The sequence below is a fragment of the Alosa pseudoharengus genome, unplaced genomic scaffold (assembly GCF_046254945.1).
Source record: "Alosa pseudoharengus isolate Yale_2024_CS ecotype anadromous, Long Island Sound unplaced genomic scaffold, YU_APseudo_1.1 YU_APseudo_1.1_scf_1, whole genome shotgun sequence".
Lineage (NCBI taxonomy): Eukaryota > Metazoa > Chordata > Actinopteri > Clupeiformes > Clupeidae > Alosa > Alosa pseudoharengus.
Window position 1 is genome coordinate 2,092,934 of NW_027468564.1, and position 16,745 is coordinate 2,109,678.

At 39.2% G+C, this 16,745-nt stretch overlaps 1 protein-coding gene and 1 long non-coding RNA gene across 4 annotated transcripts; one reads left to right on the forward strand and one right to left on the reverse strand.

Moving 5' to 3' along the window:
- The first annotated feature begins 1,332 nt into the window (after positions 1-1,332).
- On the forward strand, positions 1,333-16,313 carry LOC143120302 (uncharacterized). 2 transcript variants are annotated; one of them, XM_076281365.1, is made up of 4 exons: positions 1,333-1,448; positions 7,223-7,568; positions 10,000-10,089; positions 12,690-16,313. In XM_076281365.1, exons 2-4 carry the CDS (start codon positions 7,295-7,297, stop codon positions 15,362-15,364), a joined length of 3,039 nt encoding a protein of 1,012 aa, XP_076137480.1. In that variant the 5' UTR covers positions 1,333-1,448; positions 7,223-7,294; the 3' UTR covers positions 15,365-16,313. The 2 variants fall into 2 exon arrangements, with proteins under 2 accessions (XP_076137480.1, XP_076137481.1); XM_076281366.1 differs by lacking the exon at positions 10,000-10,089.
- On the reverse strand, positions 3,673-5,834 carry LOC143121993 (uncharacterized). 2 transcript variants are annotated; one of them, XR_012986580.1, is made up of 4 exons: positions 5,692-5,834; positions 4,961-4,991; positions 4,322-4,440; positions 3,673-3,975 (listed from the first exon to the last, which is right to left on the reverse strand). It is a non-coding gene; the product is annotated as an uncharacterized LOC143121993 (long non-coding RNA). The 2 variants fall into 2 exon arrangements; XR_012986574.1 differs by having other exon boundaries at positions 4,322-4,991.
- Positions 16,314-16,745: the final 432 nt, after the last annotated feature.

A 16,745-nucleotide genomic window follows, 5' to 3' on the forward strand; every position in this document is an offset into this window, starting at 1 on the left:
AACATCCACAAAATAGATATATATCCCAGAATTTAACAAAAAGAGAGGGATATCGATTAAATAACGTGTATATTCTATTGAAATAAATGGGTTAATAACAGCCCTTAGGTGGATTGAAGAGGTTAAGCCATTGAGAATCTGTACAGCATGGCAGCTTTACATAGCCTAGATACAGGTCACTCATCAAGGGAAGATTTGATTATTGAAATTAAATATTTGTTATTACAGCTCAGGAGCCTTGGAATCAGTATTCAATTTTGTTGGGTTCCATATAGGCATCAAAAGAAAATGAAGAGGCGGATACGATTGCAAAAAAGATGTTGGAAAACATATAGGAATTAACATTCTAGTGGGAAAGGATGAAGCCAAATCCATAATTAAATCTGAAATTATACAAAAATGGCAAAGAGAATGGGAGGCAGAATTTAAGGCTGGACACTACCATAAAATTCAGAAGAATGTGACAGGGAAAAGGGTTACATCACTGAGTTTAAACAGAAGAATGTGACAGGGAAAAGGGTTACATCACTGAGTTTAAACAGAAGAATGTGACGGGGTAAAGGGTTACATCACTGAGTTTAAACAGAAGAATGTGACAGGGAAAAGGGTTACATCACTGAGTTTAAACAGAAGAATGTGACAGGGAAAAGGGTTACATCACTGAGTTTAAACAGAAGAATGTGACAGGGAAAAGGGTTACATCACTGAGTTTAAAGAAGGGAAGAAGTGGTCTATACCAGACTTAGATTAGGACATACAGGTTTGAATTTTACTTTACAGATAGAAGGAAAGGGAAACGGTTTATGTATGGAGTTCCAAGACAGAGAAGATGTGGAGCATGTACTAACCGGTTGTGTTGCCGGTTCAAACCCCGACCAGTAGGCACGGCTGAAGAGTCCTTAAGCAAGGCACCTAACCCCTCACTGCTCCCCGAGTGCCGTTGTTGCAGGCAGCTCACTGCGCAGGGATTAGTGTGTGCTTCACCTCACTGTGTGTTCACTGTGTGCTGAGTGTGTTTCACTAATTCACGGATTGGGATGAATGCAGAGACCAAATTTCCCTCATGGGATCAAGAGTATACTTATACTACTGACTTATACTTGTGAGAGGTATAATGATCATAGAGTAGCCTAATCAAGCAGGACATGGAAGGGGAGACCGCAATTCATGACATGAGTGAGGAAAAGGGCATGACAAGGGAGAGACTTAGCTTTGTTTTGAAGTCTAGACTCCATGGTATTACACACTCCAGTACAGTTGGTGGCGATAAACTACAAAAGAAGTCATCTGCCAAGAAACAGAAGAAGAAGAGAACAAAAGAAAAGAAAAAAAGTTGCGCTGGAATGTTTTGGAGTTTCTCCCATTTTGCCTCAATAATGATTTATTTTGTGGGAATTAAGACTCCAAAGAAATAGATCTCAGTGTGAGCAGCAGCGAATTTACTTGAGGTAGGCATTTCTTTGGTGTTACATGCCTAGCCTACTCTATAGCTATTTTAGTTAAGCATTAGTTGAATGATCCATAATCCATTTGATGCAAGAAATAGGTGTGATAGCCTGCAAGATGCTTGCAATGATTGCTATATTAATCAGATTTAATGCTTTGCATAAAAATGCGCGAGAAATACACACGAATATGAAGATAAAGAAGACACGTTATCTTAAATGTTAGCTAACGGGAAACTATTGACAACTGCCGTATTTTACACATAGGCTTAACGTTGTTTATGCCTACAGCTGGCGGCTTTATAACAGGTACGGCTACTTCAGCTGGAAGTGTGAGTTTAATGAAGTCGATTGGGCAGTTACAAGTAGAGGCGTTAGACGTTATATTAGGCTAAACTCCTATGCAGTTGTCCATAGTATGATCTATTGCTAAAAGGGCTAAAAGACAAATCCTTCATCCAAATGTTCTCCTCCCACTGCCCCAACTTAAAAGACAATCTTTAATTCTTCAGCAAGAGCTCTATAGTAATCACACCTTTAAGTCTAGTACACGCAGCACATTATATTATGGGCAATAAAATACGTAACTAGGGCATGGATTTCTGGGCTGCACGTTTTGGGGAAATTGTCTAATCTAGCCTAATCGTGATTTTCTGATATTGCGATATGATTTTTGAATGTAAATGAATTGATTCAGTTTAACATTCCAAACGTCTCTTAAGCTGAGTAGCTTCTGATGTGTGGGAGGCACAGCACTTCTGATTGACTGTGAAGTTCACACTCAGGGGATTTGTGTTTCTTATGTAACTGTGCAGCCCTAGATTTATTTTTCTCTTTTGACTTAGCCAGTTAACAAAGTCAAATGAAGATCCACTATAATTTGTCACCAAGAATGAACAGTCATAATCCATACATCGAGCGTTCCATCTGTACATGCTGACTGATTGTGACGACCCTTAACTTGTGAAATGACGTGTGAAACTTCCTTGTCGTAAGACCTCGTCAGAGACGGTTGATAAAGCGAGACGATTCACAGAAGGGTTCTTCCTGTTCCCCTATGACGTAGGGTTCACTAGCGCCACGCCTTTTTAGGAGACTAGCGAGAGATTCTTTACACTGTGGCCCTATGGAAGAAATCATTTTTTCTCGGATTATGCCCCAGCCCTTAATTATACAGCTCGAGATTAGGCATTTTAATGCATTTTCTGTAATTCACATGTGTTCCTTACATTCTGACATCGACATGGCGTTTTTCAGATGAACAGTTAATGAGAAAAACGACTTTGTTTGCCACTTGTCTGTCTGTTTCTGTAACCCACTGGCACGCGATCTACTAAGTAGCCGAAGGTTCTCTGGAATAAGTTACCGTTGCTTACCACTTCGATGTTGATCACTCAATCGCGAAAATGGATTGCGTTCAAATAGGCTGTATAGCAGACGGACATACACATAAACTAGGGCAGTGTTTTCTCAACCTTTTTTCAGTGATGTACCCCCCTGTGAAATATTTTTTCAGCCAAGTAGCCTTCCCCCTAACCAGCGCAAAGCATTTTTGGTTGAGAAAAAAAAGATTTAAAACAGAGCACTGTGCCATCAGTGTCTAATTTATTAAACTTTGGAACTAATAAACACATACAAAATTCAAACATTTGGATAGTAATCCATGACTACATTTATTGCAAATTATTTGTATATTTTAAAATCTCAAGTACCCCCATTTGAGAACCACTGTACTATAGTATTGCATATTATTGTTTAACAAGTAGGTCATATCACATAATAATCTGGACAGCCAGGGGTGCGTTTCCCAAAACCACAGTTTGCATTGTAACCAACAAAGTAGCTAACTTAGTTAGCAACTATGGTTATGGGAAACGTGCCCCTGGTTAACAAGTTGCTAACTAGCACACCTAACCAGACGTCTGCTTTCTCAATTAGCCTTACCTCTGATGTTTGATAAAGTAGCGCCAATCGATGTATCCCACAGCGCCGCCACACGGCCATATCTTTAGGCCTACTACCCACGCAAATTACAATGGAAATACACCACTTATTTTTTCATTGATATAAGGCTAAAAATATGATGAACACTGGCATTTCTCTTTCAGATACCATATTATTGAACTAGTAGAAGAAAGAGGTAGCTTGTTAATATAAGGAGTGCCGACTTGTCCATCCGATCCAAACAAGTAAACCTGAGGAAAGGAGGGTATAAAGTGTGTGAGGCTAACTTTGAATGGTATGGTTTTATTTGAAATTCACATTTTCAACAAATCCCACAATTTAACACCTGCATACATAGCCACATTCTGCAGTCTACCCACAAGGAAAAGAATAGCACAACTGCCCTAAACCCCCTCCATCAACTGCCAGTAGATGTGTCCTGCATTGAGTGGTAGTTAAGCATTTACAAAACTAAATACTGTTATTGTCTTTGAATTAACTAACATCCTGAATGGAGTGTAGGAAAGCAGGATCTCTTCGTTTGGTTGGATGAAGGTTGAAGTCATATGGCCAGCATTTACAGCACCTAAAACAGAGACAACACCACGCAAAGTAAAAAAAAAAAAAAAACATCATGAATTACAATTATGTTCTTATGTTCTTGAAATTAAGTTACTACACCTGCACATTGCTTTGCTTAATATGATCCTTCATACTATAAATGCTGTGATAACACAATAGGACTGAAGACTATGATACAGCTGGAGAGGCTGCCAAGTTAGGCAAATACTACGACTGACTTCTTTGAGGCCATGAACAGGCTTTTTGATGTCTTAAATTCACGGTATAAATGTCCATTCAAATCCCCTACTCCAGTTTTAGCATCAGTCAAATTGTGATTACAGCACTTGATTACAAACACAAACACTTACTTCTCAGGCGCATCTCTGACCCCAATCCATGGCGTCGTCCTATAGGACCACAAAGCAGACATCAGATCCACCATTTTACGGAGAGCCTTCAGTGGATTGAGTCTTGGACCTTCAGGTTGCTAGAGAACAATACATATAGTGCAGCAATCATTCTCAGTGTGTTAACTAATGTTGAATAATAGATCTTTTTTTCCATACAGAGGGAAGTTTAAATCTAGTTACAGAGTTTCATAGTGACAGGCTGTTGGTCGAAACATGTTGGCCAATGCAGCCAAAAAGGCTTTTCCTTTGGAGTGCCTTTTGTAGAATTAGTTTCAACTTTATTTTGGTAGTGTTTCATGAAGTCTTCAGGTCTGATTGTTAGTAGCCTATATGAAATTATATTTGATATGTTTAACTTTGAAAGTCTGTAACTTGTATAGGGCAATTCCACGCAAAACTGTCACATCCATAATGCCAACTAAATACCATGGCATTGTGTTGGTGTTATGGATGTTACAGTTTTGCGTGGAATTGCCCTATACATTTGAATGGCCACAAGAGCGGACAGTTACAGAACACAGTACATAGCATTGACTTATCCTCTGAATAACACAGGTTCAAGTTCATTCCTCCCTGTCATCGCGGGTTCATCCTCACCATCCATAGCGTCCTTCTGCTCGTCCAACAACTGGAGAGAGAATTAGCAAACATGACGTTCATTTTAGTGCTGCTTGATAAGGGTCTGTGCAAGACCATCCGAGAAAAACTACTCACAACTGATATAACGTTATTCAACACAATCGTTGAGCGCCACCCTGACTACACATTTGCCATTAGAGACAAACTTAATACAAAAATATGTAATGTGCAGGATCGGGGCAGAGATCAGTAGACAAAATCGTCGCGTCATCAAGGACAGACAGAGAATATGGCGTAAAACTAAATGTTTCACTAGCTGCTACGCTAGGCTGATAATAAAATTCAGTGCACCAACAACTGTGTACATACGGTAGCTACTCATTTTTTACTAGCAACTAAACACATTTCAAAACTGCTAAATCAATGTCGCTTGCAGTAGATCTGATCCACAAGCTATAGTGATGCCGATTTAGGTAGAGCAAATATCAGGTTCGTAAATTATCTTTGTAGCCTAACTACCAAATTAATCTGGTAGCTAGTGCCTCAGCTAGCTCTGCTATCGGTATCAGATGGTTAGCTAGCTAACGTCAACTAACGTTACTCCTCAATGAGCTAACATTCATGACGGCGACACGAGATAATAATAATGTTATTACCTAAACTCCGCAGACATTTTACTACATAGATAACTCGTTACACTGACACAGACTAATCACAAATACCTTGCCACATTTCAAACTGCCACTTACCTGGAAATCAGACCGCATCTTGCCACGACGATGTACCAAATTCAGTCACCCAGGCCAGCTCCAGTTGGTCACAGCAAGAGAGAGGCGCGAAAATGAAAAATATTTGACGTTTTCATCAACGAGGTAGCGTCAGCGCATTCTGACCACGCCCTTTTAGGAGGCAGGAACTGTACAATTCCATTCCATTGTAGAAGCCTGTGCTGCTTTATCTTTCTATATTAAGGATCTTTGACCTCGTTAACTGGGGGTCCTTTGATTTGTACGAGATCACTTCGCGTCAGAGAAGTTTAAAGGACCAGTACAGGAAATAATGGAAAATAAACTGTAACCATTCCAAAAATGATCACCATATGTTGTCAGAGAGTAAGGACACACGACGAATTGAAGTAATGGCTTATTTGACAACATTACTCTAACCTGTAAAACCCCGTAGCCTAAAACCAATGAAAAAAAATGAGTTACGGGGCGGAATCTCTTGAAATTTTCGTTTATGTTTTGAACGATTCATTCTAGAATAGCGTATTAATAATGGGCTAGCGCGTCCTCCTATTTGGGTTGCCAAATTAGTAAAGGCCAACTGTCAACAGCTGTCAGTTGTAGTCATGAACGCCTACGAGAGGCAGGCAAATTTCCAAAATTAAAACAAGAAACAAATTAAGTGGACATCCTAAAATGGTGACGTCTTCGTGAAACGAAGAATATTAAGTCTGACGCAGAACTGGCCATATTTCTCCACAACAGGTAGCCTATGCTAAACTTCATATACATCGCTAACTTCAGCTAAATATGTTACGTTGGTCAGAGAGGTATTTTTTGTTTTCACTGTTTCCGTAATGTGTAGCTGGGAAAAACGCGGGTTTTTCCACGGGTTGGAGAAACGCTAAAGCAGCTGCAGGTCAACTAACGTTAGCTAAGTCTTCATTACATCTGGCAACCCAGAAGAGGCTCGCGTCTGGTAGTCTTGAGAACGTTCACCAGTGTTTTTATTTTGGCCTACAGAACGTTCGGTAACAATCCTACAAATCGCACCTTTAAGGGTGGCTGTATTGCAGGAGGGTGGAATTGGCTCTTTGCTCATTTGTTTCCGTGGGAACCAGGTGTGTTTGAACCTGCTGCTATTGTGAATGTAATCACACCTTTATTAGTCCAGTACAACACGCAGCACATTATATTATGGGCAATAAAATACCTAACTAGGGCATGGATTTCTGGGCTGCACGTTTGTGTCTCTCTCTGTGGAGCGGTCTCGGAGTGTGTGCGCTTCCTGTGTGCCTGTTCTGTCAGGCGGAGGCTAATTGACCTTTGAACTTACCGTCCTAGATCTACCTTCTTGTAAATAAATTATACATCTTTACTGTATCTCTCGTGTGGTTTCCCATTTTTTGTCACAGTTAGGAGCCAAACTGTGACAGAATACTTTTTGTGAATTACATGCAAGTAAAAAGTATTTCTTTTGTTCTGGCTTTTCTATTGAAAATAAAACTGATCTCAAAAACTATATTTTTTTTCCTTTGTGTTTTCCTGACTACAGGCTACAGGATATTTAGCAGGTTGACCGTATATAGAAAGCGCTGGATGGGATCATCTTTGGTGCGTTGGGAACATGGATTTTGGACTGCCGTTTAGTTCTGGTGGTAATGTCACTGAAATGCAGGAGGTTGACTTACTGAGCGTGATGGTGAAAGAAGAAGTCATAAAAGAGGAGGAATATGGTCATATGATTTCATGTCCAGATGAAGACGAAAAGCCCTTTGCAGAGCTTCACTGTAAAACTGAAACAGAGGACGCAGAGTCCAACGTTACTTACAGTGAAACAAAACAGACAGCGCAGATTGAAGTGAAGAAAGAAGAGGGTGAGCATGATTATCGGCTGGAAAGTAAGTCCTTTCAGAGACAAATCCCATGTGTTACACTAAACACACTAAACAGCATTTAATATTAGGGTTCATATACTGGTCATTCTGTGTCAATTCAGACAAAATCCAGGAAAATAGTTGCTGCACCGTCTCATATTTTGCTCAAAGTTTGTGTTTAGGTCCCAAAACCAAGATCTGTAAATCAGTCCCTCCAGGATTTCGCGATGTTGCGATCGCAACAATTAACGCAAATTCAGCAAATCCTTGTGAATTCTGGGCGACCTCGCAATTTTGTCCAACTTTTTTCGCAAATTTCACCAATCATCATGGTTTCCCCGTGAAATTTCACCTACCACAACAGTCCCTCGCGCAGAATATTGAGTCAAATGCCACACTCACTTCTGCAGACACCAGAGACTTGTTCACTCCTCTGCAGTTTTGATGACAATAAATAGAAGGCTAACGTTAACGATCTGCTTTACTTGCATCTCTCAACCTGGTGTTGCTAACCTGCCTAGGCTATGAAAGTAAGTTAATTAAGGCCTACTTGGTTTACTGACATTTGAGTAGGCTATAATATGCAACCCATTGGCAAACGTTTACACCTGGAGATGTCCTTTTAGCTCGTCTCATGTTTGCTTGTGGGCTCAGTTTGTGTAGTGCTACCAAAATCATAGAAATTAATAACATTGAAAGAAATTTACCTCTTCTATGATCCAAGAATGATTTCCTACGAGTTATTTTTTAACATTTATTTTAACTAATGACATAGCAAAACATCCCGAATTCTATCCACATATCGTAATGCACTATGCAAAAAGTGATTTCCAGTCGTAGCCGAACACAGTGAGATGCAAGCGTTCCAATCCACTTAGATATGTTATTACGCTACTCTCACGTCCTTAAAGTGGCAGGCAGTCAATTAGACTTACCACCAATGAAAAAACATTAAAGAAAAGTGTAGTCTAATATTTTAAATCAATATGAAATTACTAGATATTTAGTTGGCTATTAGTAATTATGCAAGTCACAGAATATGAATTATTAAAAAGATATGAACTTAATATGAATTACAACATATATGAATGTATTGAAACATATGACATGATGCCATCTCTTTAGGGGGCTGTCTTTTTTGGACAGTTCTACGAAAGGTTATAGGCTACTGCTTTGTGAATTACCCCAGTAAAAATATTTACTCAAATAAAGTAGGCCTACTTTGTAACCCTTACTATTTACCTTTACTTATCCTTTTTAATAAGCATCAAGATGATCAGTGTAATTTTGGTCTTACTAACCTTAATTACCCTCAATTAAAAAATGATTTAAAAAAAAAAATCACAACTATTTTTGCAATTTTCACTACCTCTCGCAATTTCTTCGCAACAAACAGCTAAAAACACCGCAACTTCCATCGCAATTTTTTAGAAAAGTTGTCGCGAAATCAGGCATTTTAGATCGCAACAATCACAAAAAATCCTCCCGAAATCCTGGAGGGACTGGTAAATTAGCGTAAACATAAACGGATAAACAAATAGCATGTGTGTGACAGAGGAAAAGTTCCTTGTTGCTTTAAATTCCAATGTTTTCATAAAAAAAAATTTTTCACCTTCTGATTTTGTATAATTTTTACTTTCAGAAATGCCTCATCTTGGAGGCCATGTTTGCACATTAATATCTTAAAAAGCTTTGTAAAATGGAAAACGAACCTTTTCTTGGTATGGCTGGAATATTAAAAGTTTGTACTGCATGGCCATTAGTTTTATATATGTGACCTTGCAAGGCGAAACCAGTCGCTTTGCGCACGGTGCTATTTTGAGAAAATCCACGATAAACAAACGTACGGGTTAAAATGTTGAATTTCACGTTTTCGCATAATTTGACAGTATACAGTATACTTTCATATTGTGAACAAAGTTCACGGAAAAAAATATATGTTCTGACTGTTTAACCCTCTGTAATAACACACTATCGCACGTGACAATTCCACATAGCCCCACATAGCCCCAATCACTATTTTGTCTGCAAATACAGTAAACATAATATGTAAGGGATAATTTATAGAACACCGGTCATTATTGGGAAAAAAAGTCCCGACAGAGCAAACTTGTTTCGCCCTGAAGGGACTTATTTTCCCAATAATGACCAGCGTTCTATACATTGTCCTGCTTATTATACGGTTACTTGCCAAAACAAAATAATAAACTTCCCACAATATGACTTTAGCCTACATAGCCTAGCCTATTTGTTACCGCTCATCGTGGCATTTGCTGAGAAACAAATAGTTTGCAACAACACACGCTGAACTTGAATCAAACTTTCTTTAGAACACAGCTGATCAACCGTCTGCTTTCACTTTTGAATGAAGTTCCAGTCCTTGCGTAGTGTTAGAAAGACCTGACTTAGAAGCACAAACTCTGTTGCCATTGACAGCGGCCATTATGTTTTTCAGAGGTCCTTTCTTCGAAAATAATGACTGCTAGAACTTTGGGAAATCCCATTCAAGTCAATGGAGCGTTCTACTTGCATCGTGAAGAGCTGGGTAATAAATACAAATAAAATGCTTTATTAATGTTGAGCCAATATTTAAAGTCTCTGCAATGAATGCACATAAAGATGATTAAGGATAAAACAAGGTGTGATTGCATTTTGTGGTAATGCTCATAGGACTAAAATGGCAAGTGTGGAAGATGCAAATGAATGCGGGAATAGCTCAGTTTATAGTCATTTTGTGTATAAAGTGCCAGTGATGTACCATGTTTCATTCATTCATACATACATAGATAGATACACTTACTTGGGTACATGCGTTTGTATTCTTGTCCCTGAGGTTTAACAATGATTTTGAATCTATTTATTTAGCTATGGTGCAACATTGGCACCATGTACACTAAAGGCCCATACACTGAGCTACTTCCACATAGATTCTCTAGGTTAGTGCTAGTGCCTACTAGTTACCCCACATATCATTTTAATGACCATCATTCTTGGATCATAGAAGAGGTAAATGTCTTGCAATTTTGTTAATTTCTATGATTTTGGTAGTAGGGCTGCACAATATATCTAAAATCTATCGTTATCGCGATATCAACGCTTGCGATGGACATACCGCAAAGATTACTTAATTTTCGATAATTTTCAATACATTTTCTGTGCCGTGCGCATTCCATACAGTCTATGGTGTATTCACATTCTGAATGTCAACATATTTACCAAACCGATGCCGTCATGCTGCCCTAGAAGCCCGTCCCCTACCAGTTTAGGTGTGTGGTGTTTTAGGTCTTGAGGCGGGAGCTAATGTCGTGATGGCTGAAGATAGTGAGTTGAGCGAGGTAGGCTACACATGGGTGAAGAGGAATTGGTGACTAAAAGGAAAAGCATGTCTGTTATATGGGAATATTTTGGTTTTTATGAAGGATGACGTGTTACAAACACAGCGCCATATATAAATAATAAAGTTAGGTGCACCAGTGCAACCAATGCCCTGCTAATTGAGTGACGTGAGAGTAGCCTAATTACATTTCTCAGTGGATTGGAACGCTTGCATCTCACTGTTTTTGGCTATGAGTGGAAATAACTTTTTGCATAGTGCATTCGAATATGTGGATGGAATTCGGATTGTTTTCTACTCATTACTTAAAATACATAGCCTAGAAATCTAGACGCACCCTAGCGGTAGCAAATTACATTTGCTTCCAGGGCTAGTCTAGTAACTCACCGTTGGCTTGTGAGCTCGAAAAATTAAACTTCTATCAGGCCAATCAAATCGTGTATAGAGTCATTAGGCGGGCTTAACATAATGATTGATGGCAGAGTTGCAACGGTTTGGCTTGCTACTTGAAAACAAAGATGGATGTTGCTGTTGGCCAACAGTGTGATACGAGTTAAAAGTTTGAACTAGCCAACTAGCTCCGCTGGTGGGAAAACGCATGGGACTCGGCGCTGTCCTATTCCGTGCAGAGGGAATTTGAAAGACAACCGATTATCCCGCCCCTCGGACTGAGCACTGCGGACGGTGAGTGCCCAGACCCTACATTTTAATGTGGGTCTGGCTCGTCAGGCTATAAAATACATGTTACAACAAAGAACTCGAATGAAATCTTTCTTGGATCATAAAAGAGATAAGTGTCTTTCAATGTTATTCATTTCTATGATTTTGGTAAGCACTACACCAACTAGGCTACAGGCAGACATGACATGAGCTAATAAGGACATCTCCAGATGCAAAAGTTTGCCAATGGATTGCATAGCCTACTCAAATGTCAGTAAACAAAGTAGGTCTACATGAACTTACTTTCATAGCCTAGGTAGATTAGCAATGTCAGGTTGAGAGATGCAAGTAAGCAGATCATTAAAGGTGCTCTAAGCAATGCTGGGCAACGTCACTTCTGTTGACTTTCAAACAAAACAGAGAGCTAGCTCGCTACTTCCTCCCCCTCCCTCCTGTGCTGCTCCCATGCAATTGAAACTCTCCTAAACGCGCATCTCGTCTGTGATTTGTTGGAACAGTTTGTTATGTTTTTATGGGCTAGGTTTGCCCAGGTTGTTTTTGTTGCCGTTTTTTTGGAGCCTGGGCTGTCCACAGAGATCGCGTTTTTTTACAGTGTATTAAGGACACAGACAGCTAGCGGTTGGTTAGGTGCTGTTTGCAGTAAGTGACATAAAATGTTTTAGCCTAAAAAACGTGTGGCATCGCTTAGAGCACCTTTAATGTTAGCCTTCTATTTATTGACATTGAAACTGCAGAGGAACAAACAAGTTATAGGTCTATGGTGTCTGCAGAAGTGAGTGTGGCATCTGGCTCATTATTCTGTGGGATGGACTGTTGTGGTAGGTGAAATTTCACAGGGAAACTACGATGGTCAAATTTGTTGAAAAGATGCAGGGTTTAGACAAAATTGCAAGGTTGCCCAGAATTCGCGGGATGGTTTAATGTGTTAATTGTTGCGATCACAACATTGTAAATTCCTGGAGGGATTAGTTGATGGTTATGTCATATTTGTATTCTGTGCGATGGATTGTCGTGAGAGGTGAAATTTCACAGGGAAACTACGATGATTGGTTAAATTAAACAAACAAACAAACAAACAATTATCCCTCAAACCCAAACAGTGAATCTAACTGCCATGGTTACTTTTCCAGGTATATCAGAACACCAAAATTCAACACAGAAGACAAAAGGACATAATGAAGAACTCCACATGCAACATAAAGGACATCTCCACCACTGCACAGTCTGCAGGAAGAGTTTCACAGCCCTGAGTGAACTAGAGGAACACGAGCAAACACACACTGTTGGTTTGAATCTAAAGCAGAACACTGCAAAAAGGCCTCATAAATGTCCGGAATGTGGAAAAGCATTTACAACACGAACACGTCTTGAAGTCCATATGAGAATGCACACCGGAGAGCAACCTCATAAATGTGTCCAGTGTGGAAAATGTTTTTCATACAGTTCAACTCTTAAAACCCATATGCTAATACACACCGGAGAGAAGCCTCATAAATGTGCCCAATGTGGAAAAGCATTTGCAAGACCCTCAACTCTTAAATACCACATCCTAATGCACTCTGGAGAAAAGCCTCATAAATGTGCCCAGTGTGGAAAAGCTTTTTCGCTAGTTTCAAATCTTAAACAGCACATGCTAACACACACTGGAGAGAAGCCTCATCAATGTACTCAGTGTGGAAAAGCTTTAAAACATTCTTCAGCTCTTAAATGCCACATGCTTATACACACTGGAGAGAAGCCTCATGAATGTGCCCAGTGTGGAAAAGCTTTTTCACAAATTACACAGTTGAAAACTCATATGCTAACACACACTGGAGAGAAACCTCATGAATGTGCCCAGTGTGGAAAAGCATTTGCAAGACCCTTATCTCTTAAATACCACATGCTAATACACTCTGAAGAAAAGCCTCATAAATGTGCCCAGTGTGGAAAAGCTTTTTCGCTAATTTCAAATCTTAAACAGCACATGCTAACACACACTGGAGAGAAGCCTCATAAATGTCTTAATTGTGGAAAAGGTTTTTTACAATTTGCATATCTTAAAATCCATATGCGAATACACACTGGAGAGAGGCCTTATAAATGTGTCCAGTGTGGAAAAGGTTTTTCACAAACTTCACAGTTGAAACTCCATTTGATGATGCACACTGGAGAGAGGCCTCATAAATGTGCTCAGTGTGGAAAAGCTTTTCCACTAACTTCACAATTGAAACTCCATTTGATGACCCACACTGGAGAGAAGCCTCATAAATGTGCTCAGTGTGGAAAAGCTTTTGCAAAAATGTGCAGACTTAACAGCCACATGCTTACACACACTAAAACACACACTGGACAGAAGCCCCATATCTGTGTCCAGTGTGGAAAAGGTTTTTCAAAAATGTCATATCTTAAAAGCCACATGCTAACACACACTGCTAAGAACCTGCATAAATGTGTCCACTGTGGAATTTTTTTTTTACAGGTTGAACATCTAAAATCTCATATGCTAACACACACTACAGAGAAGCCTCATCAATCTGCATTTGACGATGCTAAACGCCATACGCTAACACACACTGGAGAGAAACATCATCAATCTGCATTTGAAGATTGTAAAGACTATAAGCTAACACACACTGGAGATAAGCCACCTCTTTCTGCCCAGTGTGAAAATGCTCTTGCACACTTCTCCAGTGTTAAGAACGATATGCCAGTACACACCGGAAAGAAGTTTCATAAATGTGCCCAGTGTGGAAAAGCATTTCAAAGGCCCTGTGATGTTAAACGCCACATGCTAACACACACTGGAGATAAGCCTCATAAATGTGTGCAGTGTGGAAAATATTTTTCACAAATGTCAAATCTTAAAACCCATATGCAAATACACACTGGTGAGAGGCCTCATGCATGTGCTCAGTGTGGAAAAGCTTTTGTGAACATTGGCAGACTTAACTGCCACATGCTTACGCACACTAAAATACACACTGGAGATAAGCCTCATCATTCTGTCCAGTGTGGAAATGCTCTGACATCTCCAGTCTCCAGTGTTAAAATGCACAGGCTAGTACACACTGGAGAGAAGTCTCATAAATGTGCCCAGTGTGGAAAAGCATTTCAAAGGTCCAGTGATCTTAAACGCCACATGCTAACACACTCTGGAGAGAAGCCTCATCAATGTGTGCAGTGTGGAAAATGTTTTTCACAGGTGTCAACTCTTAAAACCCATATGCGAATACATACTGGAGAAAGGCCTCATAAATGTGTCCAGTGTGGAAAAGGTTTTTCAAAAATGTCATATCTTAAACGCCATATGCGAATGCACACCAGAGAAAGGCCTCATAAATGTGTGCAGTGTGGAAAAGATTTTTCACAAAACTCACAGTTGAAAACTCATATGAAGAAACACACTGGAGAGAAGCCTCACAAATGTGCTCAGTGTGGAAAAGCTTTTGCACATCAGTACATTCTTAAATACCACATGCTAATACACTCTGGAGAGAAGCCTCATAAATGTCTCCAGTGTGGAAAAAGTTTTTCACAAATTTCAAGTCTTAAACCCCATATGCTAATTCACACTGGAGAGAAGCCTCATCAATGTGACCAGTGTGGAAAAGCTTTTACACAAGTTTCAAGTCTTAAATTCCATATGATGATGCACACTGGCGAGAAGCCCTTTAAATGTGCCTACTGCGGAAAAGCATTTCCAAACATTGCCAGACTCAATAGTCATATACAAACACACTCTGGAGAGAAGCCTCCAGAATTTTCCAAATCCATTGTGACAACACTGGAGAGAAGCCTAATGAACGCTCCAAATCCATTGTGACAACACATTCTGGAGAGAAGCCTTATGAATGTTCCAATTAAGCAATAAGCCCCGAGAGGCTGTAGGTTACACAGATTCTACAACTGCTAAGGGGCGTTGTTAGCCACAACGCGCTAGCAGAGTGCCTAAAACCCCCTTAGCTGTTATAGAATCAATGTAACCTACGGACTCAAGTGGCTTATTGCTTTTCTAAAACTGTTACTATAAATACCTGGTAAAGTTTCGTAAAGTAAAGGCACAGCAACTAGAAATATAATGAGCTATTTCTAGATAATCATTCTTCCGCCAAGAATTTTCCTCTATCTGAATGGTTGCTAAGCAATGTTGAGACGCAGCTTGTTTAACTTTTGTATCAAGTTATGCTAGCGCAGTAATATAGAACGAAATGCGGTCAATATGTGCGGTCAGTATGTTTATACTGCATTTTACAACGGCATCGAATGTGATTCAGCCAATCACAATCAAGGACCGGAACTATCAGTTTCAGAAATACGTTTTGACAACACACTCTGGAAAGAAGCCTCATGAAGGTCCAGTGTGGAGAAAAACTTTTATGAATATCAAATCTGGCAGTGGTAGCATAGTGGCTAAGGATGCAGTATTTTGAAAAGTTGTTTGTTCAATTCCCTTGCGCAAGGCACTAAACCTCGAGTTGCTCTGGGGAGAATGTAATAACTGACATGTAAGTCGCTTTGGATGAAGTTAGTAGAAGTTAGTAAGTAGAAGTTAGTAGAAGTGTCTATGAATACATAAATCCCAAAGAGAGAAACATTATAACTGTATTGCAAAATGTTTTTCCATGTTATTATCCCCCCCCTCCCACACACATACACACACACACACATGCAACATAATACAGATATAACAGATGTGCCCTGTGGATAAGCTTTTTCAAAACAAACAAAAAAATCTTGAAAACGAATTATACGTACATTGTGCATTTGTTTATTTTTATTTTTGCTTAATAAATTACTTCAATAAGGATATCAATTGTTTCTCTTTGTATCAAACTGGTATTTCACGGATGATTGATATTGTTCATTCATTGTGTGATATAATCTTCACTTTGACTGTAAAACACAAGCCACTATGTAAACAGTCGTAAACTCCTCCAGTTACTTCTGATTAAACTCCAAGGGCCTCAGTTTAAAGAATAGTCAAAGTTTAGTGTCAAGACTATCCATACACATATTCTATACACTCATTATTTTATTGTTGATTTTTGTTATTATTATTATTATGAATATAATTATTATAATGCCTAATTTAGTTTTTTACTGTATTTGAAATTATTATTGTTAACTAATAATGCTGCGTTTATATTCTGTTTATAGTTACTTTGGACAAAACCCGGAAGCATAAATATAAACATAGCTTCTAT